Source organism: Cloeon dipterum, chromosome X (assembly GCF_949628265.1).
Source record: "Cloeon dipterum chromosome X, ieCloDipt1.1, whole genome shotgun sequence".
NCBI classification, from domain to species: Eukaryota; Metazoa; Arthropoda; class Insecta; order Ephemeroptera; family Baetidae; genus Cloeon; species Cloeon dipterum.
Window position 1 is genome coordinate 9,952,982 of NC_088790.1, and position 27,309 is coordinate 9,980,290.

Here is a 27,309-nt window from a genome sequence, read left to right on the forward strand (position 1 = left end):
CCCAAACACTCTCACCGCGCAGAGATAGAGAGAAAGAGAGAGAGCAGAAATTTGTAGAGCTAGAGTGTGAGTGACCTGCTGCGGAGGGTTGATGCCAGCAGATGCGGCGAGAGAGTTTTATCACATTATACAGCGCGCGATGACCATATTTGAGGTTGAAAAAAGTCACAGTTAGCACGCGACGTGCGCTCTCTTGTCGGTCTCGTTTTGTTTTGCGCGAGGTTAACGCTCTCAAGAGATTATACTGCACACATTTTATGGTTCTCTCTTCTCGTCTCTGTGATCGATTGTGTTAATTGAAACAGTCACTCTCTACCTCAAAAATCTCCCTTTACAAAGGCAATGCGTCGGTCTACTGTTCTATCTAGAGGCAGGACTAGACGACAAAATAATTCGGATGAAAATTTCCTTTTTTTTGGGGAAATAAACACATGCCAAAAATATTTAATATAAGCTATTATCAGTTTTTCTTTTTATGGAAAAATAACGGTTTAATATTTTTTGCTATTGATTGCAGTTTCACTCTCTTTATGAAAGTTGCAATTGAATGAATTTAAATTTACGTGCATTTTGTGGAAAAAATATATTCCTTCGTTAGCTCTTTTATACTTTTCAAGAAGTCTTCATTTAGCTTTTGGCTAATTCGATCGTATTTGATGATGATCGCATGATGGTTTTTGGCACAATTTTTTATAGCGTGTAAAATGGTTTGGGGTTTTGGGCATATAGAGGAGACTATTGGATGATATTCGAACAGCAATTGCAAGATTCGTGCTTCATTTCAAATTTTCAGAGAACATTCGCTCCGATATCGATGAAGAACATAAAAAATGAGCTATATCAAATTAAAGACACCAACACAAAAAATACAACGTAAATTACTGTTTGACACTTTTTTTTGTAAAAATATGACTAACATAAAACTGTATAATATCGCAGGCAAGTAAAATCTAATGAATTCAATTATAAAAAAAGCTTAGAAAAAATGGAGTAAAAAGTTGTCTACGTTTGTTTTTCATTACGAGAATTTGCAAACATTAAAAACAAGAATTTTCTTTTCTGGCGTCGTAGAATAAAAATTGCTTTGGTAATTTTTTAAGACATGAACCAATATTTTTTCACGTGTGTGCCTGTTTAAAAAGTCTCATCCACAGCTGCTTCTCTGAATATCTGTGACGGCTCTGCGGCTGCCATGGTGATGATTTAAATTTCGATGCCATTATGTCAAGCAACTATTATAGCTCGGTGATTTCAGCACGCCGCACGCGTCCAGGCGCCGAGGAATGTGAACGGTGCCAAGCCAAATACTGCCAATTTTTTTGCATATCACTGCGCTGATAGAAGTAAATGCACATGACTTGGTTCATTAGAACACGTTTAAATAGGTTCTGTTATGTCAGTTATATTTCACAGATGTGTATTTTCAGAGCAAAATGCATTTACAGCAGTGGCTCTGATGACTATCAAAACGCATTCCATGATGAATGCAATTAATAGCAGAAGCCGAAGAGACAGACGAGTTTTCGAAATTGTCTAAATTCGCACCGCCTGCTGCCTCCTAGTTGCGTCCTTGGCCCAAAACATATTTTGTCACCGCTAGCACTTTGGAGAGTGATAATTGCTTCGGCTCAACCCTCTCAAAATAGTTGTAAAAATGGATCGACTCCAAAAATACGCTCCATGAAACGCCAAGAGCGCCGGACATCTGAAGAGTCAGAGCTTTTATGAAATTTAAAACGCCGACGAAGCGCATCGCACGCGATTCTTGCTAATTTAAATTCATCCAGATTCCCAAGTTTCGTTTGTTTCCGATCGTGCTCGCAAAGGAAATTATTATTTTATTTTTAGCTTCATTTCGTTATGGAAGTGGGTCAATAATACAGAAACGTTTCTCCTACAAACGACCTCATCTTCTTTGAAATATAATCTATTTCCATTTGAGCAAAGGTTGAATAAAAATCAATACACACAGTTAATTTTTAGCTGAAAAAATATTTATTCCGCATGCACCTTTTAACAGATCCACGAAACAAAATGTATGTAAATTGCTGTGGTTAAGCTGTGCAATTTTACTCGCAAAGACGTTTGAAACGTTCCTCTCAGAATATACAAATATAGAAATTTTGTTACAAATGGACGGTATCGCATATCAAGTCGCCGGAGCATCCGTTCCATTAAAACAAATTCAAAACGCAGCCCTACACCTACGACGCGTTCGAAGAATGCTTATTTCATGGACTAAACATTGCCTCTGAATGTATTCGCATTTTTAGAAATCAAAATCATCCGTGTTAAAAAGAAAAATGAAGCAGCATCCTCGCCAGCACGTGCATATTTAAAGAGAGAAGTAAGGTGAACGTCGGCCAAGCTTTGGTGTTTATTCTCCAGTCATCATCTCCATGAACTCGTCAAAGTCGACCGTTCCAGAGCCATCAGTGTCGATTTCGGTGATGATGCCGTCGAGGTCGTCGCTGGTCAGCTTGTCGTCGAGCGCGGCCAGGATCTCGCGGAGGGTGGCCGTGGTGATGTAGCCGTTGCCCTCTCTGTCGTAGAGACGGAAGGCCTCCTTCAGCTCCTCCTGCATCGCCTCGGCGTCCTCTTCCTCCAGGAAGTGGATGGCGATGGCGCAGAAGGTTTCAAAGTTGACCTTGCCCGAGCCGTCCGGGTCGTTCTCCTCGACCAGCGCGTTCAACTCATTGTCGTCGTACGCCTGGCCAAGGGTGTTCAGGATCGTGCTGATCTTTAGGGTGTCGATGGTGCCCGACTTGGTTGTGTCGAACATCTGGAAGGCCTTCCGCAGCATGGCCATCTTCTGGTCGTCATCCTCCATTTTCGCTGTAATATTAGACAAATAAACACTCGATTATAGGCTTCGCAATTTCATTTGGCGTGGTTAAATTGTGACGTCAATTTTAGCGAAAGGAGATCCATCATTCAGATTAAGAGAAAAAATCTGAGAATCTGTTAAGAATGAAATAAATTGTATTAAAAAAGTGCTGTTAATTATTTAATTGGAATTGAAAATTTTCTGATGAAAAGAGCTTTATTTATTTCAAGAGACAAAATATAAACTTTGCATATTATTTCCAAAAGTTTGATGTTGCACAAATTCAATTTAACTGACACGATTTTTTGTGGCACTGTTGCTGAACTTTAAAAATATTTTATTAATTTATAACAAGGAAAATATATTTTTATCTAAAATAAGAGAAGTACATTTTGACCGCGTTCTTTGATTAGCAAATAGTGTAAAAATAATAGATAAAGGTTTTTTAAAGATAGAAATGAATTTGAAATAGAGGATTAGATTGTAGCCTTCAAAACGCAAAAAAATTGTATTAGAGTAGTTGCGTAGAATCAGCCATTTATGTATTTTAGAAGAAGCTGGTCTGTTGGTTGTGAGCGAGAAAAATTAACAAATTTTATTCAGTTCTTAAATTGCTGCAAACTTAAAATATTTAAAGTTTGATGGGAAGGTCGTGAGAATTTCCCATTTTCAATTTTCAATTGGTGCAGCGAAATATTAATCCAGTTCCTATTTCAGATTTAATAAAATAAGAAAGATAAGGTAAGGATCAGATAAAAAAATTAAATCAGTATAAAATTTTACCTCATTTGGGTTCATGCAGTAGAACCAGGAGCCTTTTTAGTGTTTAAATTTGGAGCGTTTGGGAAAGGTTATTTCCTTTTATTCTCTAATCAATTTTTATTTCTATATATACCGCTTTTAGACTGTTACAAAATAAACTATTCAGTTGAAAGGCTCTAACTAAGAACAAGATTTTTTTATTTTGGTACAACATTTTCTTTAGGGTTGAAGACGGGCAGGCACTATGTTCTGCTTTAAAAAAAATCAATAAATTTCTCCTACAATTATCTACAATAGCTTGATAAGAAAAAAGGAACATCTAAAAATTTTTAAATAATCGTACCAATTCAATTATTCGATTTGGTATAATATTATTTCGTTATGCAGGCAATTTCATTCACTTACAACAAAAATTCTTAATTTGAAAATAGTTTGAATACCACAGAATTAGACGCAATAAGAGTTGTTGTAGAACTGAAAAGGGTAAAAATCAGACGAGTTTAGCGTGCTATAGAGTTAACATCCATTCATTCAATACAAGCCATAAAAACGTTGCTGAGAGAACTTACGCATTTTCGCGTATTTCCTAGGGCCTAGAAAAACGGACTATCTGGCTGAAAACCGATTAAAAAACATTCTAATAAGCCTCGGCAGAGACTATGATACAATAGCATTGGTCGAAATATGTACCAAAAATCGCACACAGTTCATTTTGTTACAGAAACCACCACAGTTTTAGCAGAAATGAAAGCAAATCCAAAGTGGGAGTTTGCTGATTGCTCGCTCGGCGGAGTGATTTTGGAGCAGAATGAATGAGAACCTCAGATGAATGATACTCACCCGAGACACCTGCACCGCGAGCCGCAACAGCAGAAAGTGAGTATCAAGATTTGGCGCCTGCAGCTTTTGCTTTTTATATAATTACACCTTAACGAGCTATACTCGCACGCACACACGCAGCGTCCGCGCAGGGTCGCGCCTCCAAACGCGCATCTGGCCAGCCAGCAGCTTCTTTTAACCGGCTACAATATTGCTGCAGCATAAATATATTCATTTTTCGCGTACGGGCGGAGCGACGGGGCGGCCGCGGAGCCATTCTAGCCGTTTGCACCGCCGGCCCAATCGTCATAGGCTATAATGTGCATGCAAGGCAAAATAAATAGCTCAATTCTACGCTCGCCCATTGATGCCCGCATGACGGCGGCGACTCACCGCGGCGCCGATTTTTATGCCAACCGGTGTTGATCGATCCGCGAACTTCGCGAATAATTTACCGTGTTTTCTTTGCACTTTTATGCCTCAATTACTGTGAGAAACGAGCTTCGTCTCTTGTAAACATCCGAGGATGAAAGATGAAATAAGCGAAAGGGAGAGAGGGAGCGTTTTGAAATTCGCCGGCGCTTTACGCGACACCCGATCTCACCACTGTACCTGGCTTCGCGATCTTGATTCGTGGCTTTGAGTTTCACATGAAATTTTATCCAGAGTTATTCTCACTCTTAAAAATATGCAAAAAAATTAATAAGAGGAACCGACCAAGAGGGTACACAGGAAACGCGCGAGGGCATCAGAAAAGCTGAATTTTTGCGGTTCGATTAGGCGTTAAAAATTTATTTTGCTTGGCAAAAATACGGTTTATGAAATTCAACCCTTTTATTAAAAATTTCCCGCGAAACTGTTTACTTTAATTAATTGAGGGCTCAATAAATAAATTTCTCCACAAATAATTTTTTAAAGCAATCATTCGTGAGTTCGATTACATCTTAATTTTTCTTTCAGAAAAATCAAGCAGCCTAATCAACATATCTATTGAATCACGAGCAGGAAAATGCAGCTCATTCCCAAAAGAATGTGTGGGTTGTAAGTTATTGTCGGCCACGAGGTGTCATAGCGACTAAAATACCTCATCACAGTGGCAAAGAAGCCGTTAGCAAATTCGGCGCGCGGAGCGAACGAGAGTAATCCGTCACCCGAAAATACACCCGCCAAACAGACCGATCGAAGGCACGCTGGATACCTCTCTGACTCCGTCTGTCGATCGACTCTAATCCATAGCTACTCCCAGCAGTGAAATAAACCAACGAGAAAAATGCTAATTTTCAATGATTCTTACAACTATAAAATGTTAATTTGAACTTTAAATTTATGTTGCAAAACCAAACAATAAAACCAGTCATCCACTAGTCTAATTTGGTAATAGCCGAATACCAAAAAATAACTTACTTCTAATATTTTGATTTAATTTTATTCACTTAAGAAAGCTAAAACATGTAAAAACTACCCAATCACATCGTTGAAACGTGAAAAGAGATTTACTCTTTCTATATTGGAATTTGAACTTTATAGTGTTTTACAATAAATAATTTTTAAAAATGAACGTATAAATTTACTTTTGTTGATTTAAATTAAAAGCACGTTGCCGACTAGCTACTGGCTGACGATGGAATAGGCGCGACGCAAAAAGTGCAAACCACCCGTTTATTTCTGTCCATTTCCTATTCACGAAATTCCAGCGCGCACGCTAATTTTAGGCGCGCGAGATATGTGCTGGTGGGACCCGCACACCTCTTTCTCTCTTTCTAGTTGTGTCACACTAGATATTAAGATATTTTTAAAAATAAAACAAATTTAAAAGAACTCGTGATGTTTCTGTTTTAAGCCGCTACTTTATGTGTATATTAATAAACTAAAAAGAATCTTAACCGATTGAGGAGTGTAAAGAAAACTATACAATTTTTGTAAAATTTAAATAATATTTAATTTTGTGTTCTTAAAACATGAAAAATAACTATTGTTTTCGACTGTTCAAATTAAAGTTGAGGATGTTTATTGGAAGCATCTGCGTAGCTGCTCTTTCATCTGCTGACTCGCGAGGCAGAAGTCCACTGTGTTGATGCTAAGATCTCTCAAATCCTGTTCGCTCAGGTCAAACGATTTGGCCGCAATATGGAATTCGTTTGACAAGTCAGAGCAGAAGACGCCCTTGTCGTCCGTCTAAACGGCGATAAACAACAGATCAGTGAGAACTCCATATTATTATTTTTGACTCCAACCAGCACGGCGCATTGTTTCTGTTTTGTGTGAGAGATGGGCAATAAAGAAGCCGCAAAACAAACAAATTAAAAGTGGAATCGATGACTCACTGAGAGGGCCACTGGATGTCTGGCACTCAAGAGGTGTCTTAAGTGGTGCTTTTCGTAAGAGGGAACCGTTTTGCATCGTAAATTGGAGGTCAGGCATACCTCTGGAAAAAAAGATAAGAAAACATTTCGTTTAAATTCAAAGAAAATAGTTATTAAAAAATTAAAACTACGCGGCGAGAAATTTAAATTGGTGATTTACACAATTGCTATATCAAAATAGTCACTTGCCAACAGGAATCTTGGATTCGATCAAAGTTTTCCACTGTTCCTGGCACCCTCCCAAGTCAGGGTGAAGACAGGTGACGTGACCAAGCCTGTCCGGTCTGAATTTCAAAATCTCCAGCACCTCTGCCTTGTTAGGTACCTGTACAAAATGTAAAGAACATTTATTAGAAACTTGCACATCTTAAAAACCGCGGTCAACTTCTCCACGGTGCAGTGCAGGTTAAACATTATAAGATTTTTAAACGGATGAAACCGGCCGGGTTCAAATTATTTCAGGAAAATCTGTCTTTTTGTTATATTGCATCAAAAGCATGAATCTTATAACAGTATTAATTCTTAAAAATTTCAAAAATAAAATAAAATTTTGCGCAAAACTGTAAAAATCGAAATATATTTATAAAAAATACGGTATGGTATAGTCTACAGATTTTTCTGCAAAATGTGGTCAGCATAAGATTTTAAAGGAAAGGTTGCATTCAAATTAAGCCAATAAGTGAAAAAATAATTTCCCTGATAATATTTTGCTTCGACGTTATCAAAACTTCTGTAAAAAAATGATTATTATTATTTAGAACTGAAAATTTGCACCAGAAAACACCTAAGTTCTAAGACAAGCGACTATATATACTAACAAAACTGCTACTTATTATCTACCCGTGCATAACTCAAATTAAAAAAAAATGGAACCTGCCTCTCCACAGTGCATGACAATGCCGAGTCCGTGCTGCCTTGCCTTCACAAAAGTTGGGAGAAAAAGGTCCAGGCTGCCGGCCGTTGGGTCTCCACTCAAATCAAGACCCACGACCAAATCAGGGTGTTTGGCCCTAACATCCAGGGCGATTTTCAGGGCATGCTCAGCCTCTTCTGACCTTTGCCGCCGGTCAACCGAGAGGAGCAGCTTTACAGCGATTTTTCCTTGGTGGGCACTACATGATTTTCATTGTTTAAAAAATAAACAACAAGATTTTTGCCATCATTACAGTATGGCTTCGACAATAGCGTCAACGTATTGCTCCTTGGTCATGCGGCCTTCGACCTCGCGTGGCGTGCTTCGCAGTTCGAGATAAATAACGCCATCCTGCTCGAAATCACTAATTACGCTCGCCGTGGCGAGTTTTACTGCTTCAGGTGCCACCGTAAGAGCGTGAACAGCCTTGAACATTTCGAAGCACCTAAAAAGATAATATATAAGCGAAAAACGAGTGCAAAATGTCAAGAGAAATATTGCCCCCAATTCGGACGATAAAACAAAAACATAAAATATAAAAACCTGCTACAAGAATGCATTTTTTTAATAAAATGAAGATTACAGGATTATTTTTATTTTGTTTGATCATATGATAAGTCAATTTAGAGTCAAATTTTTCCTATTCCTGAACCAGTTTTTATTAGAAAAATATTTACTAGCCAATTCAGATTCGAATTAAAAAAGGAATGGTTTAAAACTTAAAATAACACTGAATAAATCTCTTTTAATGAGCACCGTCTCGTTATTTAAATTTATAAATTGTTAAAGCCGTTTGAAGTAAAAAAAAACTCCAAAAATTAATGAAACTTAAAAAATAGATTATATTTAAAATTGTTAAATTTTCAACCAAAAATTTTCCTAGTATTTTAATGAAGTCCAAAACTCGTCATTTATTAGCTGTCACGTACTCAGACAACGTCCGGTGTTCTCCATGGTTGATGGCAACTTGCCAATTGTCGAACAAATGCGGAGCACCTTCTAACTGGCACAGTTTCTGAATCGTCGACTCGCTCAGGGAGCCGTTCAGATGAGCGTGCAGCTCCTAGGAGCGCGGCCCGCACAAACGAAATTTTTAGTAATTTTTTTTAGCAATGTGCTGAATTAAAAACAAGGTGAATGTGACTTACGATCTTCGGCAGTCGCTTGCAGAAATCTTCCATTGAGTGGACAGGTGTTGACAAGTCGAAAAAAGGCCAAATGTGGCGAAAGAAAAGTATGAATTAAAATGAAAAATTATTGCTCTTTAACGGTTTGTTTTGGCTATCAAAAACGCTCTGATACGGCCACAGGGGGCAGTTCTATCGTTATTTTTGCTTGTTTAAATTGCATACGAGGGAAGCCCACGTGATTCTGGTCCATTAGTTAAATTAATTATATAAAAATTGTTTCACATGGATTTAAATAATTTACAATAAAACTGCAGAAGACATTTCTTTCAATTTTATATAGCATATTATGTTTTCCTTTGGCAACTATGGAAAAGTTCGCTATTTTTGATTTAACGAATTTTTCAATGATGAACTGAAGGTGCTATTAGCAAACGTTTTATATTGATTTAATTTTTTTCTCCTATATTAAAGCCATAAAAAATTTGGTAAATTTGGTTTGTTAGGTATAAAGAAACGTTGAATACGAGTTAGAATTTGTTGAAATTTATTGAATAAATAGAGACACACACAGAAAAGTTCGTTTTTCACCAGTACATCATGTCTTTGATAGGCCTGAACTTGGTCCTATCGATTACAGCGGGTGCTATGGCCACCCCCAGAATATCGTATCGCTGGCTGCTGTTGATTTCAGGCGCGCCCATGGTCGTCGCCGGCGCTACTTCCGGTGTCACCTGGCCCTGCTGCTGCTGCTGCGGGTCCTCGTCGAGATTTTCTTCTCTCTCTTTCTCCGCTGCTGGCTTCAGGGTGGTCTCCTGCGAAGCGACTGCAGCTGCTTCCAGCTCAACAGCAGCAACCGCCGCAACAGGTTTCAGATTCTGCGGGATGACATTGGACACCGTCGACTCCTTCGTTGGTGAGGGTACTGCTGGTAACGGGGGCTCTGAAGTTGGCAACGGGTACACCCACGGGCCAGGCTGGTAAGGGGGCCTCTGGGGCAAAGCTGCTCCCAAAGCTAGCGTGCCAATCCAAACTAAAAGGAGCCGTTGCATCGTCTGTGTCCATCAAATAAAAATTCTTAAAATTAATATCATGCTGTTGAGAATAGAAATCTTAGAGTAAATATTTCTAATCTTTTAAGGGAATAGATTCAATAAATTGGATTAGAAAAATTACGGAATGCGATTATTTTGATTTTATCGTAAAAGAATCAGAAAATAGAGAGATTCGGATGGAAGTGTATATAAATGAATTTAAAGCAAAAGCGTTCACCGAGTATATTTTTTTTGGAAATTAAAAACAGATAAAAATGCATTAAATTTTATTCCTGCTGTCAAAATATTTAAATAATTAAAAAAATTTAAAAAATCAATAAATATACGCAAAAAAGGTAATATTTGAAAAGACAAAAAACCTTCTAAAAACTTTGAAACATGATTATTAATTAAAGCGATTAGTTTGGAATACCAAAAATAAAAATTAAACTTACGCTATATTATGCCAATAAATGTGTAAGCCAATAAAGCTGTTAGTAACAGATTGAGTGCAAAATGAACACTCGCTGATGGTCCCGCTAACTGAACTGGAGTTTATCTGGACGCGTTTCTTGTTTAGTCCGATGTGTGCTGAGCGCAACTCTCTCAAGTGTGTTTAGTGTTTGCCTCTCTTTTAATGTGCCCTTCTCCTGCTCGCTCTGTGCCAACTTCTTATTACGGTATATATCTTTATCTTTCTCTCCTCCAGAAAGCTTTTACGCACAAACTGAAATATAACGTTATCTTAAAGGACACTTCTTTTAGTTTTATTTTAAATAGCACGAAACTTTAATAAATTCAAACTTTTCGTCTCTTTGCAAAAAATAAAAAAAGTTTGTCATCTCTCTGGATCGAGGAATGAAAAGGAGAAATTATTATTACAATTCCAGTATTTTGTGCTATTTGATATTTTAATAAATTTGGAAACTATTTGACTGGCAAAAATTTAAAATAGTATTTCTTGAGTCTATTTTATTCTCAGATTTAAATACTCTGGTTCAGTTGCTAATTACATATGCTCTGTCAATAATAAGAATATGACTGTAGAGAAAGATATTTTATCATTTTAAACTTTTTAATGTGTACATATTCTTGAGACAAGTTTCGCAATTCAAGAAAATGGTCGTCTTTGTGTCTTTCGTAAAAATTAGAGATTATTATCATTATTATCCCCGTCACAAAATAGTTCGATTATTTAAGTTAAAATTTGTGATCAGTAATATTATTTATGTATGGGTTAAGCTACAAAAAATTGCTTAGCTAGCAAAAAACATTTTTAAAAGAGTTGTCACATTGAATAATTACATACCGTGAAAACGACGTTCGCACTATAAAGTTGAAACTTTACTCCTTTAAAAGTGCATTCGCAAGCAAAAAATCTTATCGTTGGACACCAATGCGCGGTGGAGACGGCAAATCAAAAGTGACATATGCCACAACGCGCAATTGGTTCCGTCGACAGTCACTGAGTAGCAGCAGGTGTCTGTGTCTGAATTGCAAAGCTAGTCGTCCATTTTTAAACGGCTAGTCACGTGACCCTACGATCGTGTGTTGTGCTGGTTGCCGCTGGTTGCTGTTGCCTCTCACTAGCGCTGCCCACTGGAGAGTGGAAACTGGAGAACATTCCGATTCACTGTTGTGTCCGTCGCAGAGCCGTATCTCTTTCTTTCTTAGCTCGCGAATCCGAGTGCCGGTAAGTACATTTGCTTGCGATTATACCTGGCCGCCTGCCCTCCAATTACACAGCTCGGTGACCCACCCAGGCCTACAAAGCCGCTTTCGGCGCGAAAATTGTCGACCAAATTGTTAAAAAAAGCGGTGCCGAAAATAATAGACTACTTTCGCGTGACCTGCATCCTCCGGTGGGGGGCATTATACCGGCGGATGTCGAAATTATTAATGACTTTTTTGCTATTAGCCGGCCGTAATGTCGAAATGATTGTCATTGTTATTTCGGAGTCGGCTTAAATTACCCTTATTCGGCATCATGCTCCACCTTAACCAGGAGCAATTTGACATTCTCAGCGGCAGGAGACAGATTTGAACCGAAAGAGGCCAAGAAGTGTTAAAGAATGGGAGCAATTTAACCAATTTTCTAGTTTGACGAACGTCTCTATCTACAAAGTCTCTATGAAACGTCGCGAAATATTTGCGCAATCTCGACTTTGGCCTCGATTGTCTTTCCTTGTCTGAGAAAATTTCCATCAGACGTTGAATGATGTGTTATGTAATAATTACAATGGTTTTTGCTCCAACAGGTCGCTACAATGGCCCCTCAGCTGCAAAAGCCTGCCCCCCACTTCAAGGGAACCGCCGTCGTGAATGAGCAGTTCGAGGAAATCGACCTGAAAAACTACGCAGGAAAATACGTCGTCCTGTTTTTCTATCCCCTTGACTTGTAAGTTAAGTTACAGTGACTTAGCATTAATTCAGTCTTGTTTTCTTCGTCCTTTATAATTATTAACTCTCCTTGATGATTATATAATTGTTTCAAACATTAATTTTGAATAAAAATTGCGTCTTGACAATTATTTTTAAATGATATGACATTAATTCTTGAAATTGACTGACCAAATTGATTATATATTTTTTAAAATTTCAGCACTTTCGTGTGTCCGACTGAGATTATTGCGTTCTCCGAGAGGGCCCAGGAGTTCCGCGATATCGGCTGTGAAGTTATTGCAGCATCCTGTGACAGCCACTTCTCCCACCTGGCATGGTTGGTATCTCACTCGCAATCAAACAAAATCTTTGTTCCAACTCTATATTATACATTATTCAATCAAGAGGATAATTTTGTGCAAATTTTTTAAGGCACTGAAAGTCCTTGGACAACAAAAGAAAGAAAAATATAATTATCCATTTAAATTTCTTTTCAGATTTTTTTTGCAATGAAAATCTGCAAATTTGAAATTTTTTGAAATGGATTTAATACTTATAAATAACCCAAATTTGGTTAGGATCAAGACTCCACGCAAGCAGGGTGGCTTGGGCGAGATCAAAATCCCAGTCCTGGCCGACAAGAGTGGCGCCATTGCCCGCGCCTATAATGTGCTGGATGAGAACACCGGCATCCCCTTCCGCGGCCTCTTCATCATCGATTCTAAGCAAAACCTGCGCCAAATCACTGTCAACGACTTGCCTGTGGGCCGCTCCGTCGATGAAACCCTAAGACTCGTCCAGGCGTTCAAGTTCACAGACGAGCACGGAGAAGGTAAGCCAAACATTTTTATGTTTTATTTGAGTTTTTATTGTGGTAGCTCAAATAATATTTCGTAACCTCTGATAACCCGAATGTCAGGAGATAAAAAAAATGAATGATGAAGTTTTTTGAGCGTGTCTATGATTTTTAACTTTAAATATCTGCACGGTTTTAACTTATTATTCTCTCCTAAATGCGTTCCAGAGAATCATGAGGAATTTGGCATCTTTTTTCCATCCTTCGCATTGATAATTTTCCATTGGTTTACTATTCAATTAATTTTTTATCAAGTAATTAGTCTTCTTTTCAACTATTCCGGTGCGTTGCAATCTTTTTTTTTATAAAAATGAAAGAAAATTATTTAGCATAATTTTTATTTTGTTGTTTGTCAATTTTGTAGTTTATTTTCAAAAAGAAGCAAAAAATCAGCCATCATTTAGAAAAATGTTGAATTGTTTGTTCCTAAATAAGCTCCGCTTCGTGTATTTTTTATCTTTGGAGATAATTGTAAAAGTTGTAAAAATAAGATCAATTAATATACACAAGCGGAAGAACATATTGACTGATTAAGAGAAAGTTCAATATTAAACGACAATCTAAGTTCGTTCCCAAACTAAGTAATAGCAATAAAAGTCGCTCTTGATAAAAATTTGGTGCTTAGTTTTTTAAATTCTACTCATGATTTGCTACAGTTTAAAATGTTTGAATGTCACATTTAATTTTCCTGATGTGTTTCAGTTTGCCCTGTTGGCTGGAAGCCTGGTGCAAAGTCAATGAAGGCTGATCCTGTCGGCAGCAAGGACTACTTCAAGGACGTGCAGTAAAATATTTGTACTCATCGGTGTCAGACAAAATCAGTTGCCGTTTTGTGCCACTCGTCAACATCCTTTTTACTTTTACACTGCAGTATTTAGCGGGTAAACTTTCCATTTGAGCAGCTCCTTCCTTGTCGAGTTGAAAACTCCATCATTACGTTAGTTATCGTCTTTCATTTTTTCCGTTTGTTTTGCCACAGATGTATACCTTGGAATATTCAATAAAGTATATAGAATAATTCTCAAGTAGCCGGTCTGTTTGAATTTCTAATTTGCGTCAAGTACTTAGCATGACAGTGCTATATCTTTGAAGGTCGCCCATCCTTTTCAAAAGCCATGCGTGCAGAGATATCTGAACAACACATGCGGTGAAATTCCTCTAATCTTTACTAACTAGACGCCAATAACTCATTACAAGCTTTATAATATGGTGTTATCTATGCACAAAATCGAGTTATTACTGATTGATGCGCCGGCTTGAAGTTGGATTGGCATTTCTCAAGTGCGGGCTTCAATCCATGTAAAAAGTGATAACTCAAGGGTAGGGCATTACCTTATCAGTGTAAATCGTACAAGTGTTTTTAAAAGTCTTGTTGACCTAAAAAGGTTTCGGCAATACAACAATTTCTAGAGCAAACATTGGCGACGTAGTTCGATTTTTCCAAATTTATGGTATTGCAGATGGGTGAATTTTAATCAGGCAACGCGTAATTCGCAATAACCCACGAAATTCTTGGACAAAAATAACGGTGGTGTTTGATGTGCTTTGTGATTTTTGCGTAAGCGGTAATTAATTCTTTTCAAAGGTCAAACCGGATCTTAAGCAATATTTCTAAGGCGTGAAAAGTAGGGTGTGCCAATTTTGCAATACGTAAAAATTTAACAGTGTTTTTCTTAACAATACCAGCAGGAAAGACACCAACTTACGGGGTTTCCGCATCTTCCCTTCTGCATTGACCTTCTATAAAGTCATAAGTTTGACATTTTGCGCAAATCCAGGACAAGACTATTTAAGATAAAAAATTGCGAATTCAGTAGAACTTGATTTTCTGGAACTGATCTTTGTAACATTCAACATGTATTTATGATTCGAAAAATTCGCAAAATTGTGGGGAAACCGCTAAATTTTAGCAACAGCGGGATTTTCTGAAAAAAATGCAAGGGTTTACAAATTGAGATAAGTGTGATGTGACTTAGTCTAGAAAATCACAATGAAATATCAAGAAACATCTTTGTTCAGGTCGATACCAGATTTGCAATTTTCTTAAGGCTTTTATCGCAAAAATATAATATTAAATCGGAGCAGAATTAACAGGTTTTGTTAGCAATTGATGGGCAATATCGAATAATCAAAATTAATAACCAATTATAATTGGAAATTAAAACGATTAAAACATCTTTTTAATCATTTATCAAATGTTACAAATCATCAAGATTCAAACTTTCCTCAGGAACTTTGTCAGGGTTATGTGAGTTCTGCGAAATTACAGATTTCTTTCTGTCACTCTTTCTTCTTGGCACAATTATGTCGCTCTCAAACTCAAATTCCATTTCAAAACTCGGAAGAGCAGAACTCAGGTTATTAACCTCTGTTGCCGTTACTGTCACTTCCTCCACAATAACAGGGGGCACTACAGGCTCTTCTTTTAAGTCTGATTTTTTGGTGCAAACCCTCATATTTGGGACCTGCACATTTTCATTTTTTGTCGGTTCAACGTCCTTAACAGTACTGCTCGTCACTACCTGTTGAAAATAACATTGCATTTTCTTCTGCTTGCTCCTCTTCCCTGAAGAAAAGGTTCCCTATAAATTAGAACAGTTAACACAAAGCATTCAGGTTCTCCCGCAACGCAATACCATGTTTCCCCTTCGTTTCTTGGTGACCACGGCTCCTTTCCCGAGCCATCCGTCCAAGCCTGTGACTTGCATATCATTCAAACTCGTTCTTCCGATTAAACACTGCCGCTTTTGAGCTTTGTTCTCCATTTTCCTGGCCCTGCTCACAATGTGTCGCAGTTGTAATCGATCAAGATGCACAACGAACAGTCCTCGCACTCGTAAATCAGCTCGCCGCTGCCCTCTTGATCAATTTCAAATTCAAAACCGCAGCGACAGGGATAAGTCCACTGCTTTCCCTTTGCCAGCTCCTCAAATTTGAGCTGTGGAACCAATAAAATACAGTAGTTAACGTATGAATGTAAGCTCAGATTTTTCTATACTTTGGCATAAAAATTGTCCACCGCTGTCCCGGATCGATTTTGCATTAACTTTGAATCATACTCGCGACGCGTTTTATCGTCTTTAAGACAATTCCACGCTTCAGTGATGGCAAAAAATAGCTCCGCTGTCCCAGATGCGTTTTGGTTTTGTTTGTCAGGGTGGTGCTGCAGAATTAAGTGCTGGTAATTTTTCTTTATCGTTTCTGTCGAGGCAGAGCTGTCGACGCCGAGGAGCTCGTAAAAGTTCATCACTAAAAAGAGAAAATTTTATTACGAAGTGCTACACCGAAGGAAAAAAATACCACTTCAAGGGAAACTTTTTCAAACATCAATTAACAAAGAAAAAAATGTTCTTGCGTGTAAAATCAAGTATCATAACAAACACACGTTGAGCAGCTGATCTGACTGGATCTGACATCTGATGCTGTGCTAGACAGCTAGACTAGCCAGAGCCAACAGGAACAGACTCGTCTTTTGCTGCCACGTAGTGTAGAAATACTGAACTACAGTTTTTGCTGGTGAAAAGCGCGTTGCATAAGTCTAAGGTAAACTCGGGAATTGAGGAAAACCGTAAAAATATAAATATAAAATATGATGAAATTGATGAATGAAAACATCCTCTCACAAGTTGTTCATTCGCCTCGAAGCCCATCTATTTTCCTCCTTCTCATATCCTCAAAATTGGCAAAATAGATGCCAGCAGGAGACTATCTAGCCCTATTATTAGTCTGTCCAGTGGGACGCACTCAATCCTCTCGCGGCGGCGGATTCAATAAAAAATTCTAGGAAAGTTGGAAAAAATGTCAAACATTATTATGATTTTTTTGCTCCAAATGAGCAAAGGAAAAAGATTTTTTCAGATGCAAATTAAAGCTCACGTACCGTGTGTTCATTATCCACTGAAAAGATTTTGAGAATTTTTTACCATGTTTTTGCATATGAAATTAATAAAAATTTAACATGCTTAGCTGCCTCCCTATAGAGCAATGGCTAGGAAGTAGCCAAAATAGTATTTCCATATTTTAATTTGCATAATTTTGGTAACAAATATCAGCGCGACACGAATACAAGCTCCAGTTTTTTTTTCTCTTTTTCGCGTGTGTGTGCAGTGCGGAGATTTAATTTTTGACCCTTGTCTCAAGTGCGGTCGTGCTCGTTTTGGGCAGCTTAACGTGCCGTATTGCGGGCTGACATTTTAAATCACACAATAGGTCATTCACCCCATTCTCCCCTTTATAAATTAGTTAGCAGTACAGGAAATTTTATATGAATATGAATACTGTTACAAATAATTAAATCAGGGTCGAATTATTTCTTCCAGAGACTTTTATTTTCGTACAGCGCATAAAATTCTTTTGAAACATTGATAAGCTCATTTTGGTTTGAAGAGATCAAACATTGATGAAAAAGATTTACAAAAGTCGAACGAGATAAAAGACGTGGAACAAAAAGTGTGGCTTTGTGGACTTTTTACATTTTTTGGAAGTTTTACAATTAACTATGAATATCCAACATGTCTGATATAGAGATCTTATTTGGATCAAATTTGTCACGATATTTCTTTACAATATTTACAATCTAATCTAATGAAGTATTATGGGTTCATAGTTTTTTTACGTTGCATGAGGGGAAAATAAACCTTCAATTAAATTCCCCTTGCAAATTATTTATTTCATCCGATAAACTTCATTATATCGAATCAATCTCATGAGCCTTTTTCCCCACCTGGTTTGATTTATAAAACTTATTATTCACTTTTTGTACGCAGATTATCATGAAAAAGCATCCTTTTTTTGTCTCTCTTACGTAAATATCTCTGAAGCAGAACTCTTTCCACTCGAGCATTTTTTTTTTATTTATCGGCAACGAGACAGAATAATGTGGTTTGAAGAGAGACAAGATCACATTAAACAACACACCGCACGCGGGTGTTTTTCGGCATAAATGCATTCCAAAGGTGTTTTACACTCATACAATAAAAACAGTTGTTTATTATTGGACAGTTGAATTACATACATTTACGAATATTTTCTTTGGCCCAAGCTTGAATTGAGCAAAATAGACGGTTGGATACGAAAAATAAGTACTTATTTCACACGAGGCCTTTGTAGCAGGTTCAACCTTGCTATCCTATTCCGTCTTAAAAATAACAATCACGACAGATAGAAACAGCACAGTTTGAATTTCAGGCCACTCGCGAAAACACGCAGAAAAATGGATGGTCAAATCACTTTGATTACAGAGAGCACAGATTCTACAACTCCAAAAACAAAATAGGACATGTTTGTGAATTCAAGCGTGACTTAATTTCTTTCACATTCATACACTCCTGATATGTTCCAGCTGACTCAATAGTTACCCCCAGTTACGTACAAATTTGCTATTCTCAACTTTGAAGTTCTCGAAAATGCAAATGTGAAAATTTAATGAAGTGTGGCCCTTGAGATGAATATTTTTACTACGTGGTTTTTCTAAACCACGCAGAACATATAAAAGTCAATGTTTTGCCAAGCAGAAAGATGTAATATTGAAGAAAACATGTATTAAAACCATAACACGAAATATTCTCTATCCAGTCAGAACTGACGGAATTACATCAAATTATAGACAATGCGGTTAAAAAGCATCCAACTCATTTCGGGGCTTACTTAATAACGTTTTCACGCATATTTGGAAAATATCCCGTGTTTGTATTTTCGGTGCGGTTTTTAAATGAGTATTTTTGACATTTCACACAGTAAAAGCGTATTATTATATTTTTGAAAATATGAGAATACAATGGTATTTCAACAAGATCGGTTTGTTTTAGTAATTATGCTTAACGACGCCAAGCTCTACCGTCCATCAAAATTGCTATCGCAAAATACATAAATAAAGTCAAATAATTCAAGGGAAAACTTCATTAAGGGACGATGACGAGAGAAATGAACAAAAAATTATTATTAATAAAACCGGATAAGTTTGAAAATCTTTCAAATTTAATTGCTACTCACATTCCTTCTATTGCGCCTTTTTCACACAAGCAATTTGATGAACAATCTCTAATTTATCAACAATTAAAATTAATTTCAGTTTCGCGGTCTCAACGCACTATTTAAACATTTAAAACTGCGGCTCCTTATTCCTTTAATTTTTTATATATATATAGTGTTAGTTGCCAATTTTTGCCAGCGCTGCCCCAATTAAAGACCATCCCAAGTCGGCAACAAAAACAGAGATAAATCGTGGAAAAACTCGTTCCGCTGTCGTTCGCAGCGTTTTCCAGTCGGTTGTACTGTTTCGCAAGCTGGATGCCAGTGTGCTGCGGGGCAAAAAGAAACAGAGGCTGCAGTCTCTGCTCAATTCAGCGGGGCAGGCGAGGCGCCGCTAGATTAATATGCGCGTCGCTGTGTGACGCTTTCAGCAAATTGCAAAAAGTGCATTTGCGTGTGAGTGTGCGAACTGCGAACCGATGTGTGCGCGGACACCAAGGAACGTTGTGCGAACAGAACGGCCGCTGAGCATTTCCCCGTCTTTGAGCGAGTGGCAGCAGAAAAAATAAATTATGCCAGAAGCGATTTCTCTCACAGCTCGCGGGCCGGCACTTTGAGCTCTCTGCAACGCCGGGGCAAAAACGTCCACACGACTTGGCCCGTCATTAATCTCATTTGCATTTTGCATGGCCAAGGACGTGGAAAATGGTCGGCGAAAATTAATGAAAAAACTATAGTGGAATTCTTCGAATATTTTTTCCAACAACTTACATCTTTAGTGACTGCGAGGAGATGCAAAAAGAAAAGTTGATTTCTTTGTTATAGGTAGAGTAACAGGACAAAGGTGATTATTTTTAATTTAGGCATGATTTTTCTCTGCATCACTGTAATTAAAATTTCTTCCGCTTTTAAAATGAGTGTTTACAATTGAACAATGCGTTTATTTTCAGGTGGAAATTGCTAGGTCCAGAGGCAAGTGTGTTATTAATTTAAGTAAATATTTAAATATCTAACTTGGTTGCTTAAAAAATTCTTTATAGGGTTATCAACCTGCGGTTAAATTTTCAGTATTTCAGAAATTTATTAATAATGTGGTGTTTAACATATTTGAAAGAAGGGACAAAATTCGAAAGTTTCAGCCACCAAAAGTGCAGAAAAACGACCTTATTTTGCTTATATATAATGCTTTTTTAAGTTTATAAACTTTGAGAAAAATAAACCATTTTTAGGCTTAATTTGTAAGCATAGCCACAGTTCCCCTGCATTCTTGAATTCCCCCATTTTCATATTGGCAGATGAACCAATTTTCCGCTTCAAATTCAACCACATTGACAGCGGTTACCACCTGATTCACTCTAAGGAATTTGAAGGGTCAAATTTAATGAACAAAATAGTCAGGTTCTTTCTTTCAATTTTTGTTTTTCAATCTTAGTGTCTGTACTTTAGATTTTCAGTTGGCTCTGATTGATAAACAAATCAAAGCGTTAAACTTATTGAAAAATGAGACTTTTGATGTTTTCAAAATACATATGATTGCATTGGAAATTCAGCTGACATTATTTTGAAATATTGCAGATTAATAATAAATTCGACAGTTAAATAACAAATAATCTGATTGAATTTGATTTTCAACGTATTGGTCAAGCGTTGCTCATTTGTAGCGCAGAATTCAACAAGTAACAACACCCAATTAATGAAATATTTCCGCTCACCATATTAATGTACTGACAGGAAAATAATGAGAGTCATTAATTTATCGCGAATACTGGAATAAATAAACTCTGCAGTGATAAGCTCATTCCGTCCCAGAAAAAAGTTGAAGCACGGAGCAAAATTTATTGTTCTTCACACAGAGGCAGATCAGCGGCCGAAGAGGTGGGCGGATAAAATAACCTTTCTTTCTCGCCATTGCTGACCGCTTCCACTGGAGCCGTCCACTCTCTGGCCGCCGCACAAACTAGCTTCATTTATTTAATAACGCGTGTGTCTCCGTGCCTTTTGCTCTGCTCGCTGGCACTTCATATACAAGTTTGCTGCTTAAGTTTGCTTTTGCAGCCGCCAGCACCCACTGGACCGGCCGGGCACCATCTATTTTTTACGGCTGAATGGTGCTCACGGGCAAGAATGGCCTTTCATGTGGCAAAAGGGTCTAAATTATTCCCAGCCCAAAAAAAGCGATAAAAGTTGTAATTTATACCGCAAAGTTAGCGCAGACGAGGGTTGATTAATCTGTGTTTATAATTGAATCTCTTTATGAAGTCGCTACAAATTGCTGCCCATTTTATTTTTGGGAAAGTCTCGGTTGATTAATGTTTTGTTTTGCAGACTGTGGCGTGGGGATTAAAATTACCGTCATTTGCCAATGGAGTCGAGAGTAATCACCTGACATGTAATGGCTTTCCTGACACGTGTAAAATTACTAGAAAACAAACGCGGTAGAATTTCCTTTGACGGCTTGCCGTCAGTGAAGGCGGCGAGACTCGGATAAGCCGCTTACGCATCTCTCTGATTGGCCTGCGAATTCACTTCTACGTCCACCTTTTCAAACGAGCATGTTATCCTTCAGCCTGTCTTGTCTGCTCTTTTATCAAGGCCGACAGATTCCACATGATTTCCTTCGATGCTCTGCGGACCGACAAAGATGGAAAGTACAATCTTTGTTCAAAGCCACGTCGAGCGGAGAGAGGAAAAGACAAACGAATGCTCGGGAAATAGTTAAAACGTAATATCGTCCGCATGGTCTGCTTAGTCCCACTCGGAAGGGCACGCATAAAAAAGAGGAAACAAATTTCGCTGCAGGTGCCCTTGGCGCAAACTTTGCGTGGAGCAGGCAACGCTCTTATGGTTTGTGACGGCGCTGTTTTTTTTCCGAGCGCCCATTCTTTCACCGCGCCACATCGAAGCCCTTGGAGACTTACTCAGGCGTCTGTAATCAAACTTTGATGTTGGTTTCCATTCAGGGTTGACGCAAATACATACGTGCGTATTGGAAAAATGAGCGCTTCAATGGGGGGAAAAAGCAGTGTGGCAAAAGCAGGGTTGCACAACACGCAGACCGTATACAATGCAAAGAGGGAAAGATCTGGAATGGTGAAAATTTACTTATTTTCTCTGGCACTCTCTTTTTTAAAGATAATTTGGCAATTTTTGTTTCCAATTGAATATTTTTTATTAGGAACAACAGTTTTACCCGAAAATATAGTATGCGGAATGCACGAAAAATTGAAAAATTTAGTGATGAAAAATGTGACACCTAAAATCACTGTTTGATATTACACCACATGCAATTATTACCAAAATGAGATCCTAGATATTATTCCCAGATAGATCATTGAGAAAATTTTGATTTTTTTATTAAAGTTTAATCCCCACGCGGTTTGTTTGATTAGTTTTAAGGCTTTTTTTGGAAAAGAAGTGCAGTCAAAAAATGTCATTAAATTATTCGCCCACCAGTGCGCTATTGAGGAGTTTTACGAGCATTTTTACTTTCATTCTTTACATGCCAAAGTTTTATTGATTAAAAGCAATTTTCGCTAGAGGGCATTTAATGCAAAAATTTAAACCTTTTTTTGCTCTTTTTATCCCTGTCCGAGGACCGGGAAGGGCGCGCACTGCACTAGCACGGATGCTGAAACCCGGGTCCCAATAACACTGCGAACGGATAACATGGGCGCACCAGGCCGCACAGGGACCCAGCCCACTCAAGGGCAACCTGCCTCCGCACGGAGCACTGCATTGAAACGCTAGACATTCGTCCCATGAAGCCAAATCACGCATGCTGGAAAGGTGGAAACCAGCTAGTAGCGAGTCGGCGCCGGTGCGCCTCCCAGCCCGTTGAGCAATTTGAGCATTTCGAGTCACTAAACTAACCACTTTTTGCTATCTCTGACATTGGGTAGCCAGTATTAGATCTCCGAACTGTTGAAATACCTCCCATTGCTTTGACACTCCTGAGAATGCCTTGACAATGCGAGCCAACTGATTAAGTTCAAGTTTTGTTATGAAATTATTGCCAGGGGCGTGGATTTACACGCGACCAAAGCATGCTAAAGTAAAAATGCACGATGGTAAAAACGATTTTATCTGTACAGGTAAAATTTTTCTTATTTTTTCTTATCAAATAAAAGCATTTTTCTTGGCTCTGGCAATTTTTATATGAGCCATACGTGAGCTTCCTGAGAAAATAGAGTGCTTTTTTACCAGGATATTTTTAATTAAATTTGTTCCCAGCCCTTAACTAATTGTTAAGAACAAATAAATATGTATTTATTTTATGGCATTACAGCAGGTTCCATCTAGTTTTGTAAAGTCTTACGATTGTAAGAATTTCCGGCACATCGTTGGTGCAGTTTTTCCGACTAAATTTAGCCAACTGGAATTTGTTCTTGAGCCAATTACATCGATTCAGCATTCCACCCCATGAATTCGGTGTACAATGCCTCGCTGTCGAAACACAAAACAGAGGATGAAGGTATATTTTTTCGTTATTAGTGTATTTTTTATTCTATTCACATCCCTCTCTAACGAATTTGGGAATTTTTCCACGCGCGTTGTGAAAAATGAAATGAACGTTTTTAATCCCAAAGGCCTTGTGTTGAATGTGCGTGCGTCCAATTAACGAGATTACCAAAATGACCGGGCCTGTTTTAATTTATTTGTTTAGTCAGGAAATCGCAGTTTAACAGGAAGAAAAAGCTGACTTGCTGAAATCATACGCTGCAATAAATTCGAATGAACGCATGCCACGGTTTTGCCATTTTTTCCGCGCCGCAAACATGCGGCGCGACGATGTTTATCAGCTTTGGCGGGGACGCGAATAAGCTTTTTTGCGGTAGGCGCATTGCATGTTCCTAATTCCGGCGCGATAAAAGCTACAATTTTTGGATCAATTCCAGCTGCCTTACTGTCACGTCTGATTGGATCTGGTGGCGGATTTCACGGAAAATTCGCATCTCGCATCACCGCTGATATTGAGCACATTTCCGTGCACAGAGTTCCAAGTGGCGCTATTCAAGTTTGCTCCAATTACCTCGCACAAGTCTCTTTCCCGGCTCGAATAGCAAAACGGCTGAAACTTCGCAGCAATATTCGCTTTTATGTAAGCCAGCGAACCTAATTGCAGCCAGTCAAAGAGCCAGCAAAACCGAGCGCGAGGCGGGGATAACGTTTCCTCATAATATCACTCGGCGCCGGGTTGAGAATTTTAATCTTGCCCGCCAACCAAAACTTTTTTCTTTCGGCAATTAGTGAAAACTTTCCCGAGCGTTTTTTAATAACTTTGAGCGGTTTCGGTAGGGAAAAGATGAAAGCGTTTATGCTTAAATTAAATTTTTACACATTTGCATACTTTATATCATTCTTACTCTAGACTCATTCTCGCTAAAAAAGGAATGATGTTGGAACGTAATTGTAATTGGTTTGAAACAAACTTTGTCAACACCTTCAGATTTTATAGAAATTTGCTGGAGGGGTTTCCCAAGTATTCATATGTCACACCCTCTTTATTTTGTTGATCATGTTGATATTTGCATTTATTTGTCTAAATATGGAAATGAATGGGACAAAATAGCACTGCTGAACCTTAATAAAGATAATTTTGAAACTAAAATATTGATAAAATTGACTATTTTACTGGGGCTCAAAGTTTACGGTTTGTTTGAAAAGGTGATTTTTTCCAGAGGACAATAACTTTTGCATGGATTAGCGTAGATAAAAAATTGGTGTAAAAATATTCTACTTTTAGACACCCCTGGTGACCAACTTTGTAGGTCCATGGCAAAGTCACAAAAATCAGGTTGTATTCTTCAACCCAATCTGGCATATATATAGTACGCAATGGCTGTTTCGCTACTAACGAGAGTGTGTCTTTGTTCCTGTCCGCTCAATTTTGAATAAAAGCTTGGTGGAGTAATTAAACGTGGTGAAGGAAATGAAATTAAGATTTGGCCGATTTGATGAAAATTTAAACGCTTGTGTAGCTTGTGTTCCTCTCATACCCTTAACATTTATTTGCGAAAAAATAATTCTCCCAACGTGCACACATTGCTTGCCTAATGGAAATCACGGACCATTTTCTCAAGATTTGCCATCATGCCATTCAGGATTTTTCAAGGAAAAGTATTCTCTTGATTTAGGTAGTGACAAATCTTTTCCACAATCGCTGAATCCGAGCAGTTTATTTAATTAGATCTTCATTAGTAAAAAAATTGATTTAAAGACGCTATATATTTTCTTTTAATTCAGCGAAGCTAACATGTTTCCTCTCTTCTCTAAATAAATAAATAAATAAATCAAATTCCCAAAACGATTACGTATTAAAAAATCAATCAGGACACTTGGTGAAAGTAAAATATATCTTAAAACCACGCCGATAATTATGGCTCACAATTTCAAGTTCTTTTGCAATTCGTACTACATGTGGGTGGACTTTAATTTATAAAATTGATTTTCCCTGTCATTTTTTCGTGAAGAGCAGTTTCCAGCTCATTAAAAATTGCTCAAACAAGAAAAGATTAAACTTTAAACAAAATTCTCTGCTGTGGTATGAATTTTGTTATAGAAGTAAAAAACCATTGAAGAGTACTGAGGGGTCGAAGTCGAAACAGCTGCGTTACAATACGAGAAGATGTATATACTCTCTGCTTTATTTACAATACTTTTTATTCAATTTTTAGCTGATGGGATTAGCCATTTTAAAATCAATTTCGTAAATTTGAGCGATGTTTATGCGGGTAGAACGCAAGCTCAGATTGCCTAATTTTAACTCAACTCATGTTGCCACGTCCTCATTGGGAAAAGCGCGTGCTAAAGCACTCCAACTGGTTAATTACTGGTTTGCAGCACGCTTGAATCAATTCAAGGCTTCAATGTCTAGCGTTTCAATAAACTAACAAGCTTCTTTCGATAAGCCCAATGTTATTGGGATGCGAGTTGATCGCTATCAAAGGGTCGCTCAACTCTTCGAGCAAATTAAATTGCTAACCTAATCACGCAAACCAGCTCTCTGCTATACGACTAGTTCTCTAATGAAAAATAATGACGAATTATGCTCTGTGCTGAATTTGACCAGGAAATGTTTTTGCGAGTGTGTTGGCCCCAAAATTCAAAATGTGCTTCACACAAAAATCGCTCCGCTTTTCTAGAAAAAATTACGTGTTGTCCCGCGCAAGTTGGCGACGGAACCTGTTCAGTCGTATCACATGTTGTTGGCCAGGTGTTGCGCCGCGTGGAACGTGTTCTTCCTGGGCAGGGTGGCAGGGTTGTTAGCCGACCTGAGTCCGAGCATTCGCTTGAAGGCGCGCTTGAAGTTGGCGTTGCACAGCGGATAGAGGATGGGGTTGAGCGTCGAGTTGACGTAGCCCAGCCAGATGGTGGCCGTGTGGAACTTGGGGTCGACGCAGTCCTCGCAGAACGCCACCACCATGAAGAGCACAAAGTAGGGCAGCCAGCAGAGCACGAACGCGCCCATGATCACGCCCAGCTGCCTGGCCGCCTTCTTCTCCTTTTGCAGCACGATCGCGTCCGTGGCGCCGCGTCCGCCGCGCCGGTTCGCCGAGAACGAGATGCCCAGGTGGGTTCTCGCCAGGCGAGACCGACGAGACACAGAGCGGTGAGCTGCGACAGACACACAGAAAAAATCAGCCACATTACTTGAAAACTAACCTGGGGATTTTTTTTTTAAAATTGAAAAGAATTAAATTGATCAATGAAGTTCTTGATTCTTTTTATACAGAATGATGCGGGAAATAAATTTCACTGCGGATTCGTCCGCTACAAAAAAGTAATCTCCTGCCGCATTGAGCCGCGCTACTGGCTGTTTATTGGGTGCTCAATGCTTCGGCAGCAAAGTTCAGTCAATCGTTTTTGACGGCCGGTGATTCCAAATTCCCTGCAGCTAACACTGCGGCGTGGATTTTGTTTAAAGTACTGCTGATCTGAGGCCTGGAATATAAAAACAGCTGCTGTACAGCTACAATACATTCTCTTTAAATTATCCTGTATGAACTGGACACGTGTGGAGAGCAGCCATTTGTAAAATTGGTTCCATATTAAATTTAATTGGAATGCTTTGGCCGGTACAAGCAATTGATTTTTGTTTGCTAGTTCATTTGTGAACTTTTGTTAGTTAACTTTCGATTAGACACTGCATCTGTGCATTATAGTATAATATCATGAGTCTTAAAAAAGTGAATATTTTAGACACAAAATTGTATTCAGCCAATTGAAGGTTTAATGATGATAAAAACCATTTAATTT

At 38.3% G+C, this 27,309-nt stretch overlaps 5 protein-coding genes and 1 long non-coding RNA gene across 8 annotated transcripts in view; 1 reads left to right on the plus strand and 5 right to left on the minus strand.

The window, feature by feature from the left end:
- Nucleotides 1-1,972: 1,972 nt before the first annotated feature.
- On the minus strand, nt 1,973-4,585 carry TpnC25D (Troponin C at 25D). Of its 2 annotated transcripts, XM_065494675.1 has the most exons (3): nt 4,430-4,565; nt 4,159-4,203; nt 1,973-2,835 (listed from the first exon to the last, which is right to left on the minus strand). In XM_065494675.1, the coding sequence occupies exons 2-3, from the start codon at nt 4,160-4,162 to the stop codon at nt 2,378-2,380; spliced, it is 462 nt and encodes a 153-aa protein (XP_065350747.1). In that variant the 5' UTR covers nt 4,163-4,203; nt 4,430-4,565; the 3' UTR covers nt 1,973-2,377. The 2 variants fall into 2 exon arrangements, with proteins under 2 accessions (XP_065350747.1, XP_065350748.1); XM_065494676.1 differs by lacking the exon at nt 4,159-4,203 and having other exon boundaries at nt 4,430-4,585.
- A 1,737-nt stretch (nt 4,586-6,322) lies between these two features.
- Nucleotides 6,323-8,980, minus strand: Ada (adenosine deaminase-like protein). Of its 2 annotated transcripts, XM_065495470.1 has the most exons (7): nt 8,833-8,980; nt 8,614-8,747; nt 7,938-8,129; nt 7,649-7,883; nt 6,961-7,096; nt 6,733-6,833; nt 6,323-6,583 (listed from the first exon to the last, which is right to left on the minus strand). In XM_065495470.1, the coding sequence occupies exons 1-7, from the start codon at nt 8,863-8,865 to the stop codon at nt 6,416-6,418; spliced, it is 999 nt and encodes a 332-aa protein (XP_065351542.1). In that variant the 5' UTR covers nt 8,866-8,980; the 3' UTR covers nt 6,323-6,415. The 2 variants fall into 2 exon arrangements, with proteins under 2 accessions (XP_065351542.1, XP_065351543.1); XM_065495471.1 differs by lacking the exon at nt 8,614-8,747 and having other exon boundaries at nt 8,833-8,972.
- Nucleotides 8,981-9,335: 355 nt separating this feature from the next.
- Nucleotides 9,336-11,556, minus strand: LOC135946227 (uncharacterized). Its single transcript, XM_065494354.1, has 2 exons — nt 11,388-11,556; nt 9,336-9,866 (listed from the first exon to the last, which is right to left on the minus strand). Exon 2 carries the CDS (start codon nt 9,861-9,863, stop codon nt 9,399-9,401), a length of 465 nt encoding a protein of 154 aa, XP_065350426.1. The 5' UTR covers nt 9,864-9,866; nt 11,388-11,556; the 3' UTR covers nt 9,336-9,398.
- Nucleotides 11,403-14,111, plus strand: Prx2 (Peroxiredoxin 2). The gene is made up of 5 exons (XM_065494353.1): nt 11,403-11,538; nt 12,104-12,243; nt 12,448-12,564; nt 12,806-13,059; nt 13,786-14,111. The coding sequence occupies exons 2-5, from the start codon at nt 12,113-12,115 to the stop codon at nt 13,869-13,871; spliced, it is 588 nt and encodes a 195-aa protein (XP_065350425.1). The 5' UTR covers nt 11,403-11,538; nt 12,104-12,112; the 3' UTR covers nt 13,872-14,111.
- Nucleotides 14,112-15,256: 1,145 nt separating this feature from the next.
- LOC135945565 (uncharacterized) lies at nt 15,257-15,867 on the minus strand. Its single transcript, XR_010575439.1, has 2 exons — nt 15,720-15,867; nt 15,257-15,665 (listed from the first exon to the last, which is right to left on the minus strand). It is a non-coding gene; the product is annotated as an uncharacterized LOC135945565 (long non-coding RNA).
- A 1,522-nt stretch (nt 15,868-17,389) lies between these two features.
- The window catches only part of LOC135945731 (histamine H1 receptor-like), a 71,048-nt gene continuing 61,128 nt past the window's right edge, over nt 17,390-27,309 (minus strand). Inside the window, exon 5 of the mRNA XM_065493578.1 lies at nt 17,390-26,667. Coding sequence (XP_065349650.1) covers nt 26,249-26,667 — 419 coding nt within the window. The 3' untranslated portion in view covers nt 17,390-26,248. The remainder of the gene's footprint in view (nt 26,668-27,309) is intronic.